This window comes from Tauraco erythrolophus, chromosome 20 (assembly GCF_009769465.1).
Source record: "Tauraco erythrolophus isolate bTauEry1 chromosome 20, bTauEry1.pri, whole genome shotgun sequence".
Lineage (NCBI taxonomy): Eukaryota > Metazoa > Chordata > Aves > Musophagiformes > Musophagidae > Tauraco > Tauraco erythrolophus.
This window is the reverse complement of record NC_141484.1, coordinates 12,358,947-12,374,845: the sequence shown is the minus strand read 5'-3', so window position 1 is coordinate 12,374,845 and position 15,899 is coordinate 12,358,947. Positions and strand designations below refer to the sequence as shown.

Below are 15,899 nucleotides of genomic sequence, written 5' to 3'. Positions count from 1 at the left end.
GCCTGTGGATGCTGTGCATCATTTCAGGTAACAGGGAGTGGGATGTTTACCAGGAGATGGCAAAGAGTAAGGCTTTATCTGGGGAGTACGATGTCTAGTTGGGTTTCAGGTCCTGCTAAAGGACATATACCATGTTCCCACAAACCAAGCACATGTGCTCAACCAAACCCAGCTCAGGCTGGATAGCTGTACCTCACATGAAGGGCTGTGCCATCAAAAACGTGCCCTGAACTACTTTGCAGTTGCATGGGGTACAACCATGCTTCAGGATCATGAGAACAGAGGCCCAGGCAGGCAAACCCCATGTTCAGGCTGTAAATCTTGCCCTATCTGCACCAAATATCACAAGCTAGAACACGATTGTGGGTAGGGTTTACTGCTCAGTCACCAGGCTGGCTTCCCCACACCAACATCATTTTCACATTGCCCACACTGCAGGATGCTGGTGCAGCTCCACAGAGATGCCAGCAGCAATGTAGTCAGGCTTTAACATCACACTGACTTGCACATATGGCTCTTTTTTTTTTCTGCCTACTGGCACTGCTGGAGAACATCCTAGGTGTAAATTTCAGTGGGATACTTGAAGAAAAGAGACTCCTGCAGATGCTCTAACTCAGAGCACATCTCCCAGAGAATCCAGGAACAGTAAAAATCTGCAGCCTTGTACCAAAAGTGAGAGGTTCTGAAAGTGCTATGGGGCAAGTTGCAAGGACACTTGGCTCCTCCTGAGTCTTCCACACATGCTCTTCAAATCGCACCTCTACCTCTGCACCTCCTCAAGGATCTAGCATAAACTTACTAGAAACTAGCAGATTGGATGGATTGGATCCGGATTGGATCCAACTAGCCAGGTTGGATGAGGCTTTGGGCAACCTGGTGTAGTGGAGGATCTCCCTGCCCATGGCAGGGGGGTTGGAGCTGAATGATTTTTGAGGTCCCTTCCAACCCAAACCATTCTGTGATTCTATGATTCCATGATTGTAGGAAAAGTCCTGGTTTTCCCTACAAGATGACCCTGCAGTAGAGGAGCCTGAAATCCCTTATTCCTCCTGCCTCACTGTTCCCTGACCGCTAGCTCTCAGTTCATCTGGGAAATTATGCTTTTCTAGCAAAAAAAACCCACTTTTTAAAATACTGTTGCAGAGTTACCAGGAAAACAAAGTTGCCTAGTGACAAAGTGAGCTTATCATCTGCTCATGAGAGAATTTCTACTGCTGTCACAGACTGGTGAAACACAAGAAGCCCAATTCCATTCAGAAATTATTTTCAAAGTCTGCAGCTGGTAGTAAAAAAAACAAAAACAAAAACAAAAACAAAAAACCCACAACAAAATAAAACTCACATTTTTACCTGAAAACTCAACAATCATGATCTGGAGTAGTTAATCTAAAGTGAGTTTACTGCTCTTCCAGACTTGTTTGCTCACTGTGGTTGAACATCCCTGTGGGTCCTTGCTCCGTGTTGTGTTGCAGCTGTGCAAGTTCCTGCAGCAGCCTGCGTGAGCGAGCAGAGCCCTGCAGGGCCCTGGCACCACAGCGAGCACGGTCCGTGTTAGGGCAGTCTCAGCCTGGGACACCTGAGAGTAGCAAGATGCTCGGAGAGAGAATCGGTTGAAGAAGCTATTTTTTAAATTAAGGTAGAGCACAGAGGGATGCAGTAGCTCCTGTCTTCAGTGCTCCTACTCGCTTCCTTGAAGCACTGAACTCTCAGAGCAGCTACCGCAGCAGTTGGAGCAATAGTAGCTACTCCTACACGGAGAAGTGCAGGTGGGATTCAGCTGCCCTCCTCTGATGCCTGAAAGACTTTGCCTCCCATGGGTCCTCTCTTCATAGAATCATAGAATCATAGAATGGTTAGGGCTGGAAGGGACCTTCAAAGGTCATCTAGTCCAACCCCCCTGCAAGGAACAGGGATATCTCCAACTAGATCAGGTTGCTCAGGGCCTCGTCCAACCTGGCCTTGAACGTCTCCAGGGATGGAGCATCCACCACCTCTCTGGCCAACCTGTTCCAGTGTTCTACAACTCTCATGGTAAAAAATTTTTTCCTAATATCCAATCTGAATCTACCTCCCTCTATTTTAAAACCATTACCCCTTGTCCTATCACAACAGGCCCTCCTGAACAGCCTCTCCCCATCTTTCCTGTAGGCCCTCTTGAGGTACTGGAAGACCGCTATAAGGTCACCCCGGAGCCTCCTCTTCTCCAGGCTGAACAGCCCCAACTCTTTCAGCCTGTCCTCATAGGAAAGGTGCTCCAGCCCTCTTATCATCTTCGTGGCCCTCCTCTGGACCCTCTCCAACTGGTCCATGTCTTGCTCCAGGAGGGGAAGAGGTGCCTAGTGCCCATCCAGTGAACGCTCATTTAGAGGTGCTGGTATCTCCCAGGCGTCTCTACATGGAATTGAAGGCTACTACCTACGAATAAAACGTCTAACTTCTAACTATCTAACGTTAGATGAGATTAGCCCTGCCACGTGTCTCACCATGGAGAATTTCTATGGCCTAAAGACTTTGGATTCATTCCTAGATCATCATGACAGACTGACAGTGAAGTCTTTTACCACGGTTTGAAGAACACACTATGTAGTGATTTTATAGACTTAAATGCCAGGCAGTGATGCATTGCCCAATGGAGTGTCATATAAGAATCATAAATCACAATCTTGCAGGAGCTTGTGGATGTCAGACATGTGAATATGCTGATTTGGTATCCATGGTACTTTGGCATGTCTCACATCTTTGTCTTCTGCCCAAAATAGATTAGCTCTTAAATATTACTCAGCACTTGGAGTCCTGCCACAGCAAAGAAGACAGTTGAGAAAACACCAAAAATGTGTCTCCCAGTGCAAAGAAATATTGAGATAAACTTCATTGGCTTTGTTCGTTCTAAAAGCAGAACCCTCTTCCATGGTGGTGTAACAAGGAGGCAGGGCGAGGTTATTTGGCTAACGGTAGTCGAGGTGGAGATTTTAACACATGCACTGGAACTGAAATAGGAGAAAATCTGAGAAGGAAGCTGCTCAGCTAAAGCTCAGGACTGCAGCCCTTGCTGGATCACTCATCTCTCCTGTCTACATGTACAACTGGGTTGCCAGTTCCAGCTGAACACAGGAAATCTATCGTGTAATGTTTCCAGAAATAATCAAACGATACAAGGCACAATCCTAATGACAGAGCCCCTAATGCATTTGTCGCGTCCAAAGTCCCTGCTTTCACAGCACAAACAGGCAATCAAATCACATTGCAAAGACAAATCTGCACATTTGCACAAGCAAACAAGGCAGTTTGCCTGCAGAACGGGTGGAGATGTTAGTCACTTACACCAGTCATGAGTGGGCGTGTGAATTTACCATTGAGAAATTAGAAGTTAATACTATGTTATTGTTCAAATAAAATGTGAATTTGCAGGTAGCTGCTAAGTAGATTCAAAGGCCAATCCATTCTTTTATGTCCATAAACAGCCAAGATATAGTTGTATTTCTTCAGATAATAAAAGCCTTTTATTCACTTTGGAAAGCACCACCCTATCTGATGGCTGTTGGAAGAGGTGGTACATAAACAGTCTACGCTCCCGTTCTCCCACCTTCCCAGGCACAGGAAACGTGCTCTGTGGGGCGTCCACCAAAGCCAGTGGAAAAGGTGTGAAAACCACTGGCCACCTACAGAAGAACAGAGCCCCTGAGACTTTTCAGTTAAAGAAGGAAAGCAGGTTTTATTCTTATCTGAGACGGAACTGAGAAAAGTATATCATACAGAAAACTGCTTGAAGATAACTCAAATGTCTGAGACAAAGAGGCAGGTTTCACGGCCCTGCTCGGCGTTATCCATGGGCTTGATGAAGGCTATCAGGACACACCACTCTGTCGACCACGTCTCTACTGGGGTGCACTTGCTATCTCACCCTAAAAATACTGTCAAGCCCGATGTGATATGACATGACTGTAAAACCCCTTTTGGACAGGGAGGAGAAAGGGAGACCTTGTGTGAAATGCCATCCATGAGTCCTTCCTTGAACCACATCAGTTCCCAGCCCACCTGAAGGTTCATGGTGGTTTTTGTCTGCTTTCCTTCCACCGGTGCAGTGCCAGGCTGGAATTGCAGGGTATTGTATTACAAGTCCCACGGGTGCTGCCTCAGCCTCAGTAAACTTTATTTAAGCACACACAGACATACACAGACAATATACATATATTTGTTTCTTCTCTGACAGTTCTACAGGACCAACACTGCTTTGGATGACACTCGTGGAGAACTTGAAAAAGTGCAGGAAATGTACGAAAAAAATAAAGGTCTTTTAATAATTTGTGAGTTATGGTCATCCACAGAAAACAACACAGGTGCATTCAACCAGGCAAGCACATGGACACATCTCCACATACAGTACATTGTGTCTATATAGGTATCTCCACATACATTGTGTCTATATAAATGTACAACAGTCTCAGAAGTCAGCAGGACACAGAACCAGACGAGTACTGGCACGGCACATGCTTGCACTCCCAGTGTCCCACCCCACTGCCAGTGCACCAGCGTGACTCGGTCAGGGTGTGAACAGAAAGATGCTCCCAACACAGTCTCACTGTACACTGCAAAAACTCACCAAATATGCAACAACGTCATAAAACGAACATTCATCTGGGGTTCTGGTGACCAGCTGCTTTGAGTCAGATCTCACAGCTTTTGTGTCACCACAACTCCTGGGATATATGGTTACTTATCTAATAGAGCTACAACTGTCTCTCAACATATATTTTATATACAGTACATATACACGGAACATACACAGAGCAGTATATGTATATTTTTGTGTTTTCACGTTTGTACATTATATCACAGATTATATGAACACATAAAATATATGTCTTAGGACCTAAAAAGAAATAATTTTATAAAATATTCATAATACCCCCCCAAAAAAAAAAAACCCTAGAAGTCAAACAACAGAAATTCAGAAACGCACTCTTGAAGTGTTAACTGCCTGCCCTTGGACAGCATTACACTCCTGCTCCTTCCCTTTAAAAGTACAGCACAATGGTGGTGTGCAACCATGCACCCAGGAAAGCACAAAGCAGTATAAATTGTGGAACTGCAAAGTCAGAGCGAAGTCTGGAGTCTGGCTGTCCGACTCCACGCTCTCCCACCATCTCCCTTGCTAGGATTTAAAAGGTTCTGCCAGGAGTACAGTATTTTACCTGCAGCAATATTTGCTAATCTACTGACTGCAGTCCAATACTGGTACCTCATAGCACTTAGAACCCAGCTTCTTAGTTATAACTTTTTTTTTATTTAAAACAATCTTTTTATTTAGCAAAAAATTGTTTCCACTGTACCCTTCGTGTGTCCTCTTCCTAATGTGACAAACCCGGAGGAGATGAAATTATGGAGATCCGGCCCTCCACTTCGATAAATATCCTTTCCATAGTGACCTGCCAAGGAAAAGAAGAGAAAAGAAAATAAATAAACCTTTATTCAGTGCTCATGTGTATGTATATATATATACACACACATATGCTATATACTGGGACAGCCCTGCTGTCACCCTCACGTATGAGTAACGAGGCCCCACCACACGGTTACATCATTAATGGCAAGCAGAGGGTATAACAGAACATAACAGCTATAGCAGCATCAAAGTCTTCTTGCTTTATTGCCCAAGATTTACAAAGCAGAACAATTGCATATTTTGATAACAAGGCTCCCTCACACCTTCAAGACTAAGGAGCTAAAGGCAATCAGAAGAGATGTGGCTTTGATTCTTCCTGGTTCCAGCCAGATCCCTGGCAGCATTCATGGCCCGTTGACAGAGATTTTGTCTCGGCACAAAAGCGAAGACGCAAATATCACTCTTGCCCAGGCTGGACCCAAGTCTCCATTAACAGTATGATGGCAAACCTTGTCTTTTAGCTTTGATTTGCTCTGGTCCTTAAATGGCATCCCTATCCATGAGAATGGATAGTTTCCCAAGTGCAGTAGTGTTCTGCAGAACACTTCCTAGGAGCTTTCTCAGTCCGTGACAACAGAGAAGGTTCAGGAGACACTCAGCTTCTTAATATTTTAATATATTAATAAAGAAAAAGGCCTTCTGCCTCCCTGTTACCATGCAAAGCTCTGAAATGAGGATAGATAATTTTTCAGATACTCTTTATCATCTCCTCCCTTTTTCATGTTGTTAATTTTTCTATTCCTTTCATTTCAGAAAGAGGCAAAGATAAGATAGGTGCAGGGGGAGGGAAGCAAAGCAGCCTCAGGGCCCAGAAATGCAGCTCCCTCCCTGGTAAGCCTCCATCTTCTCCATGCCCTTCTGCACAAGCCCGTGACACATCTCTGTTCTTACGAGCCACGGTGGCTGGAAGTCCAGCACGGCAGATGGTCCAGCGCACGGCACTGGAGCAGGAGAGCTGAGTCAGGGAGCTATGGGGAGGGCCAAATGGGCATCAGGGATCCAGGTGGAAATGCAGCCTAGGGGCACGTTCTGGCTGGCTCGCATCGCCTCCGACAGATGCTACAGCCCTTTACTATTTTTCAAACACTGAGACCAAATGCTGTTTGTTCTCATACACTTTCAGGCTCTCTGGCAGCACTGTGAAAACTGATAGGAACAGAGACTTTGATATCTCATCAGTCTGCAAAGTTTTTCCTCTTTCCTTTTTAGCGGGTCGTTCTCACCTCGGCATCCTGACAGCTACTACTGATTTTGCAGGCCAGTACTCCTGCCACTATAATCCACCCTGCATATGAGTGGGCTGAGGGTAAGCAGCTCCCAAGGTCGAAATTGTCCCGAAATGTCCCGCTGTTCTGCACTATGATGGATCTGAGCAGGCTCCAAACCCCACTCCCCGTTCAGGGAGGACACCAGCACCTGCCTGGCCAGGAGAGCCTAGCACCGACTTTGCCATCGCATGAGTATATTGAAGATCCTCAGAGGAGGCTCACATATGGCAGGCAGAAGATGCTGAGACTCCTGACAAATGTTTATTCCTATCTAATAGAACAAACATCCCACTTCCTTCCCTCACATATTTTTTTTCTGGTCAAGGTCAGTCAAGTGCTCCCTGTAAACTTCTCAAAACACATACAAAGTGTTTCTACAGGTTTGGGAGTGTTAGCAGCAAGACAGTTTTCTTCTTACAGTTACAGTAATGCAAGGTGGTAGCAAAAACCTTCGAATATGGAGGCATCCACCCATAAATCAGCTGAGAAGAGAGTTTACAGAAAAAAAAAAAAAGACTTTTCGGCTTCCACAGGAAAGATCATGGGTTCTTGCTCTCTTCTTCCTACCTTGCTCTTGTGAGCTCCAGCTGCTGTGTTCCTTGAAAAGGGCAGGAGACCTTAGCCTCTGAGTCCCTGGAAGCTATTCTTGCTTCGTGAGATATTTGTTCTTGTCCTGAGAAGCCTGCAGAGGTTGGTTGTGGCTGCAATGCCCAATTCGCTTTCTTTTTCTCTATCACTTTCTAAAATGTGCTGCATTTTTTCTTTCCAGTCAGCCAATTTTTGCTCATATACCATCAATTTCTGTGCTCTTAGGGCCAGCTACTCTGGTGACTGACACTCTGACAGTGCCATAAATTTTCTGTTTTAAACAAGGATAAAAGAAACTCGCTAATGTGTGCTACTACCTCTAGCTGAAATCAGCTGTCTGTTATACGTCCCTTTGGAGGATCTGTTCAAGACAAAGATCAAGAAGGCGAAGTATATATAAAAAAAAAAAGCAAACATTTACTGGCAGACTGAGGATCGTTCATCAACCATTTGCTCTCTGAACCCTACTCTGCCCCTTCTTATAGTACATAGTAGTTAAATTAAAACATTCCTGTGATAACAATCCATTAGCATTTGAACAAGAGTCAAGTTTTCCCATGAGAAACCTGAATTTGTAGACTTCAAGCAGCATGAGTTTTCCCTTCCTACGAATACATTATAGAATGCTACGTTTGTTTTGTACGTTATTTTATTCCTGCTCACTTGCGGTGACTTCTCTTGGCTTTGCAGTGTAAAAATGCTGGTACACAGCTTTTACTTTCAGAAGCGCCTTGGGGGCTGCTGGTGGGCCAAGCTCAGCTGCTGTTACTCAAACGGGCTTTTTCATAACACCTCTTGACAGAGATGTTTCACACTGGAAGTGAATGCTCCCTTGTACCTTACCAAAATGCATCTGCCCAGTAGCCACGGCAGAGCTGAAGAAGCTCAAGTGTAAGCAGAGAAGGCTGCAGAGCACTGGAAGCACAGACAGGGGTATGCCAGACCAGAAAACATCCTTGTTTCATTCTCTTCTGGGGCTGTTTTCCTGCCTCCTACCTTCAGCTGCGTGTGCTCTCACCTAAACTGTCGGGAGTCCTTCCACAACTGGTGGAGAGGGACTGGCGCTGCCAAAACAGGGATAAGCCACAAGCTGAGCTGAGCTGAGCTGCTGATGGAGATGCTAAGGAGCCCCTGGGGCTTACCCAAGGTGCCCACTTTTAGTATGCTGAAGCCAGGTGTTTTCCTCTGCCCTACAGCGAGTGAGCTAAAAATGGCCTAATTCCATGAAAAACAAGTGTAAATGGACTGATTTTCATTTTATTTCGGACTTTGTGGATTTTTATTGCCAATCAACACCCAACCAAACCAATCCTGCCATTCCAGACAGAAAGGACATCTCTTTGAAACCCTGCAAGGTTCTCCTGAGCCCTTCCTGGTGCCAGCGGCTGCACCAGCCCTGGCAGGGAGCCTGCTGCCATGGCAGGGTGGAGGCACGGAGCTGCTGCAGAACCCCAAGCACACAATAAAACAGAGATCTCTGAGCTCCATTCGCTCCGAAAATGAGGTGGGGACAGTCTGATGGCTATCTTGTCCCTGCTGTCTACAGGCATTATTCACGTTGCTCTCCCTCATCCCAGATCCCATCAGAGCAAAGCTGCCTCTTGCTGTTTTATTTCCCTGGGAGCACAAACAGAACATTTAATGGGAGCTGAAACCCAGGGGCAGCACCCGAGACCTAAAAGAAGTCAGAGCAAGAGGAGCAGCTCGGCATCACCACCAAGGCAAGGCAGCCCAGCCCAGCATGCTCATGTCCTCGGGCTCCCCCCGCACACTATCCCTCTTTCCCAGCTCCTGCTTTGGGTGAAATTAGCTGCCAGTTTTCCATATCCAGGTGCCCTGCCCAGCTAGCACACGTCAACTCCCCGCGGGTCCGGCCGGCAGCCGCGTCAGATCACAAACCAGCATCACCAGTCGACCGGCCACGCGTGGCCGCGTCCCCTCCGCGCGCCCCGGCGCCCCGGCGCGCACCGTACGGGCAGTCGCTCCGCCTGCCAAGCACGGGGCGCTCTGGGAAGGGGAAGCACTGAACAGGAGCCGGGTTTGGTTATGCTGGAGCCTCACAGCAACCACCCACCCACCTGGTCTCACGGCCACGCTATCTTTTAATACAGTATTTCTCTAGGTGCTTTCCATCTCTAAGGTCTATTCCTGGTGGTTGGGGTAAAATTTAAAATGCTGCTTCAGAGCACCACGTCTGACTCCCTGGAAGAGGCTTTTTCTGCTCCCTCACTCCGTGTTCTCACTTACACTCACATCCATGTGCTCCAACCCTCAGACACACACGAGCTCGCAGGCGTTTCCATTAACAGAAACCAACAGGACCCCAGTAAAGCTAAAGCAAATGAAGACCAACACTTACACAACTTAAAATTTCCAGAAGAAATTGAAACAAGGCAAAACATGATTTTTTTTTCCCTCTCCTTGGCTTCTAAGGCGCAGCAAAGGCAGAGAGCAGATGAGTGTTCCGCCTGCCACACAATAGAGGCGTATTCTTTAGGGCATACAGCTCAAAGAGGGAACGGTGCATTACAATGGCATCCTGCGTAACACACATATGGAACAAGCTCAGTCACAAACAGCAATTACAACCCCGGCTCGGATTTAACAGAATTATTAGAGCTGAACTAAAATGCTGTTATCCACCTCTCGGAAATGTTATTACTGGGTACAGATTACATCACCCTGAGAAGAGCAGACAGGGACTGCCATGGACAGCCTTTTGCATGACACACTCTGGGATTCTGACCTCATCCTTGTCACAAATTTCGTTGGAAAAAAAACTACGGCCAGAGAGGAGTCCCCACATCCAAACTTTATTCTCAGATAGATCTCTGTGGAAAAAAAAAACCACCTTTTTTGTGGGGGAGGAAAGCCCCCACAGCCTATCTGCCTCTGATGCTGCTCGTTTCTGCTGGAGTGATTCTTTTGGAGCTGTTTTACACATGTCAACAGATCGAGACAAAGGGCACGAGCTGCCAGAACGGCCGTAAGGTGTTTGCTGAGCACACGGCAGACGGCTCTGCATCCCTCTGCCTATCCCGTCAATCAAACACGACCATCTTTGCATGCAAGGGGAGGCATCGCTCCAGACCCAAACCGAGGAATTCTTGGGGCCAGAGCTGCACAGGGCAGCCAGCAAGCACACAAACCATCTCCACTTGAGGAACGTCTAACTGCAGAAATCAGTGGCTATTAGATATGGCTTTGGGCTGCACCACTGAAGGAAGCGTTTGCAGGCAGGTCGGGCATTCGGGGATTTTACCACGGCATGAGGTGCAGATTAACAGAGATTGCAGTGATAAGAAGGGGCATCCAAGAGATGCCACTTAAACATTACCATTTTCTTTCTTAAAAAAACCCAAACAGAAGCCAGCTGGCACCTCTCACACTTCTCAGAGTAACGGCCACCGCAGTGGGCTTTTTCTGGTTTAATACCGTAGTTCTGCGATCGCAGTCTATCCCGAACATGTAAATGTACAAAAAGAAAAAGCAACTGGAAAGAGTTCAGTGGTACTTAGGGTGAGCTGTCAGCATTGCGCAGCCAGACATGGACAAGATGTAGTTCAAATCAGTGCAGGGAATAATAGAGTTTTCTACGCCCTACAGATATTCCTTAGCTTAAATCACACTGGTGAGCTAAGGAGAGCCAAGTTCCACTCACTCTGTCCTAATAATGCGACAACCTACTCATAATTTCACCCTCTTTCAAAATAACTGCTTCTTCTTTCCTCTCCCTTTTCCTCATGCTAAGCCTTTGTCATGTCCTTTCCTGCTTCATCCCTCTTGTTGCCCATCACATGTGACTGCTGACCACAGAGACCAAATCAGCCTCCATGGGGCCATCTGGCCCCAGACTGTGCTAAACAGATTACAGGAGATGGCTTTGTCCATCTCCTCGCCTGGCCGACTGTCCATGGCACAGTAGGAACAGTCTTCTAGGTCAGAGTCTGTGTGATCCCTCCAGGTCCCCAAGGCTTTTGCGATGATTCTGAAAAAGAACGGGTGCCTTACCTGAGCAGACAGAGCCAAGTCTTGCCCACCATGAGCCAGGGAGTCTTGTGTCACCAGGATGGCTTGACCAGCAGGCATGTACATGGTCAAGTACATGGATCCTGCATAACTCACTGCCCAGTGCATCAGAAAACACAGTAAAAACTCAGGCCAGGGTCACTCCCAAGCCAAAGGCAAACTTGGATTCAAAACGGAACAAGAGGATCATTCCAACTTGAAAATTGTTTTTCCTTTTGATTTATTTCAGTGTGACTTCTGCTTTATCAGCTTTTAGGGTGCATTTGCACCACATCTTCCAGCCTTCCTTACAACCAGGACAGGTAAAATCTTACTGTTCCCGACTGAATACTGGAGCTCTCAAGTAAAATTATTGGCCAGGAATTGGGCTTTATGGAAAACGACGCATACTGGAAGACTTCCCACAACATCGCAAGAAGGGGGAACAATTCCTTGGCACAGGGTTTTTGTCAGCCCAGGCTACCAACCCTGCCAAAAACATGCCCACTTACTGCGCAGCAGACCAAGCCAACCCAGTGCAGTGAGGTGCATGAGCCCAGGTCGTACTCATGCATCTTTCTGGCATTGGAAAAGATGTAGAAATTGAAACTAAAAGCTGTGCTGGCTTTCCTCGTAAGTGACCAAGAGAACACGTCCTTTCATTAATTCTTTACTCCATTAACTACAACAGTTGTCCTTGATTTTGCAACCCCACTGCAAGCTGTAAGAGGCTTCAGGAAACATCATTTTTTAGGTTCTGTTATCTTAAGAAAATTACTATGTGAAAGTAAAATACAGGACTGCAGTGCCAGAGGGTCTCGCCAGCAACACGCATCGGGGACGACAGAAATACGGTGATGAGTTCATATTCTGCTGAGATGCCTAAATAAAAACACTTCCAGGGAGAGAGGATTAAACTGATAGGAGAATAAAACACATCACCTCTCCAAGGCTCCAAATGCAGGTGCTGGGGAGCGGAAAGCCTCCGGAAGCACGCGGTTTGTGCAGGAACCAGCTCCGCTCCACGCTGCTCACGGACACACACACGGCTGGGAGCAGCTCTGGAGCTCCACCAAGAACAAGCGTTTGAGCCCCCAAAATCCACGACAGACACTCCTTTCCTCTTCGGCCCAGCGGAGGGAAGAGACCCCGCGGATGCTGCCCCTTTGTGCAGCCAGGGACGAGGGGCTCACACAAACAGTCTGCCAGGATCACTCTGTTCCTTGTTTTTCGTGCTGAAGCTGCTCCCCTTTGCCTGTGCGCGGGGTTTCTGGGAAAGGGATCTGGTAGCGGGAGGGGGGATCCACCCCTGCCCCTTCCCGGGCTCCGAAAGCAGTTGCACCGGGCTCTGGGTGCATCCCGGGAGGGGATGGAGTCCGGCCACGAGGTCCGGCGCCTCCCAGCCATCAGCGCCTCCGCCAATGCCCCATTTGGGTCGGGACAAAGGAGCCCGGAAGGCCGTTTCGGAGCTGCAGTGAGGCGGGGGGAGGCGGGGGCTGCCCCCTCCCCACCCCCGGACGGCTCTGCCCGCGCCGGGCCGGCCCCACCGCTCGGAGATGGCCGCGGGGGGCGCCGGGCCCAGGGGTGCGGAGAGAAACGGCCCCACGGACCGCGGGCAGCGCGGGGGGGCGGGGATCGCCCTGAGCCCGCGGTGAGGGGCAGCGGCCCCCGCAGCCGTGGCAGATGTGGGGCACAGCCCCGCCGCGGCCCGGGGAGAGCCCGCGCTGGGGCGGGGATGCTGAGCCCGAGGGGGGGCGCAGGGAACGGGGCTCACGGCGGAGCAGCGACGCGCCCGGAGCCCGTGGAGAAGCCCCCGCCGGAGCGGGCGGCAGCGCCCGCAGCACCGTGACCGCGGTGACAGCCGCGCCGGAGCGATCCGATGGGTCGGGAGCGCATCCTGCGGGAAGGGCTCACGGCGGAGCAGCCTGTGGGCTGTCCCGGGACGGGGGGAGCCACTGGAGCAGGGAAGGAGTGTGGGGAGCCCTCCTCCTTCGGGAAGGGAGCGGCACAAACGAGACGCACTGCCCCGCAGCCCCATTGCCCGTCCCTGTGCCGCGGGGGAGGAGGGAGCGGCGGGAAGGGGGCAGCGGTGGGGGAGGTGTTGGTTTTAAGATCTGACTTTGCTTCTCGTTATCCTCTCCAGTAACTGTCAATCAATTGAACTGGTTTGTCCCCAGGCCCAGTCCGTTCTGCCCGGGGCCGCAGTCGGTGGGTGCTCCCCCCAGTTCCTGTCCCACCGGACAGTGTGTGACATTTCTCTCCTCTCACCTGAAACAAAGTATTAGCATCTTTTTCATATAAACTACTAAAATGTTAATTTATGTTAAATTTCTTCGCTTGCTTAACACTAGGCTTGTTGTAAAACCACTAATTTTGCAAGATGTCAAAATAGGGAGAATCTGCTTTACTGATAAAGACTGTGCTTGGCTTCAGGAATGAATGACAGAAGGTGACACCTACTCCAGGACACAAATGACCTTATGAATACCCTTGTAAAGCCTTTTAACCCTTTCGCACACAATTCAAACTCCTGAGGCAACATTGGTTATGTTAAAGGAAGCTAATGAAGGCAGTGCAGATAACAAAGCTGCTAACAAGCGTTCTTCCTAATCTGCTGTCCAAAGAACGTGGAAAACCTCTCACTGCGCAGAATCAAGAAAAGGGTCGACTAACAGACAAGTGAGGAAGACTAGGAAAGACCACCAGCGGACCCCTGAAGACCACCGAGACAGACAACTGCGCATGCAGTTACATTTACACATATTAATGATTTCCAGGTAACCCCATGTTTAAGTAAAGTAGTTCACGAAAATTTCATGAATGCGTATGATTGTGTAACACAGAACCTCTGCGGGTTTGCGACTCTGGCGGAGCACTCACGGTGGAGCAAGCCCCAGTGCTGCCCAGTGCTGCCCAGTGCTGCAGCAAAGAATACCTGCTGGGTAGTCTCGTTGGCTGTTCAGTTTCTTTGAACCAACCTCAGTGAGGGGTTCAAAGCTGCCGCTGGGCTGAACCCCGACTGCACGGAAGGGAAGACGGCAGGAAAAGGGACTCTCTTATCCCTTGAGGACATAAGGAGCCCTGTTCATCATGTGTGCAACTTACAGCAATGCCACCACACAAAACGTAGTGAAAGCACAAGCAAATCAAGACTGGCCACTACCAAACCTGTAAGAAACCAAGCAGGCTTGGAGGGAGCTCCTGTTCAGAGGAGTCTCGGATACATAAAAGCCCAGTGGGACTGAAAATCAGTCATTCCCGTGGGCATTAGGGAGAGCTGAGCTGTTGCACCTCTGCACTTGCAGCAGTGATGCCACAGCTCCAACACTAATATTAGGCTAATATTAGATCAGACCTGAGCAGAGCAGGAGGCATGACCGCCTTCCAAAGAGGTGCTCTAGGGCAGCCATGTATCAAGGGGATCCTTGCAGCTCAGGCTGTCAAAAATTAATGACAAATCAGCCCTTAATCTTTCTTCTGCATCCTTAAGTACACCCTGTAACTGTACAGCCAGCGATACAGAAGGAGCTCAAGTTTTTGTGTGACTCAGGAGAAGAAGAAAAAGTTTCCTTCTGTTTTTTTTTTTTTTTTTTTTTTACCAGGCCATGAATCAGTTCACTTATCCCTAGTACTCACACATTCATGCTTACCACATAACACCCTCTCAGGGAAACATAATGGAGACTGAGGACTGTTTCATCATCCTGCTGAATTCTGTAGCAAGGAAACAATTACTGCAGGTTGATTTAAACTATCCTATACAGAGAATATCAGTCACGATTAAACGCTGTAGGTTTTCACAGTAACGTGTATACAGCTTGATCTAGTTTAGTGGTGAGCCTGCTCACCCTGCTCTCAGAAGGAGCATCTTTAATTTCTCTCCCTCCCAACGATCTCTCAAGGCCATGCCTCTTCCTTCCTGGCAAGCACCTAAACACCAGGCTACGGCTTTTCCGATCCCTGTCAAGTGGGACTTACAGTCCATCCTTTATCCACGTTGCACCAATAAGCGAGTGCTGACATGATACAGTGAGTGTACTTGTCCTCACATCCCTCCATGCTGGCAGGTCTGTGGACCAGGGGAATTTGGTGATATCCAGAAGTATTCATTTGTACTTAAACCCAGTCCTGCCTGAGGAAGGTTTGCATATCTCTCCGGCTTCAGTGCATGAATCTCTACTGGTCTGTTGGGAGATGGCTAGTCTTTGGCAATTCTCCCTGTTTCCACCTACTTAACAGCAGTAAAAAAGAAAAGAAGAGAAAAAAGATAAAGGAAAAAAGAAAAGAGAAAAAAAAGAGGAAAAAAACAGTACTTCCCTAGCATAAATCTCCAGGGAGCAGTTGCAGGGGTGTGACAGAACAGACGGTGGGAGATGCATCATCAAACCAGCCACCATTTCCACGCCATTTCTTTAGCATCACGGACCTGGTGGTGGCTGGTGTAAATGCCATGGCTCTGCTGACTGCCAGGCATTTGCCCTTCAGTGTCTAAGTGGTGTTGCTGTTGCAGCCCCATAAATACGACTTTTGCTGTTACCAGTGAAAATCTCCAGGGAACTGTCGGGACTGACCCGACAGCACGGGGTCTAGTG

General features: G+C 48.3%; 1 protein-coding gene across 1 annotated transcript in view; it reads right to left on the bottom strand.

Moving 5' to 3' along the window:
* SHISA6 (shisa family member 6) overlaps window positions 1–15,899 on the bottom strand; it is a 272,818-nt gene that overhangs the window by 203,264 nt on the left and 53,655 nt on the right. Inside the window, exon 3 of the mRNA XM_086624183.1 lies at window positions 5,331–5,426. Within this exon, the coding sequence (XP_086480309.1) occupies window positions 5,331–5,426 (96 nt within the window). The remainder of the gene's footprint in view (window positions 1–5,330; window positions 5,427–15,899) is intronic.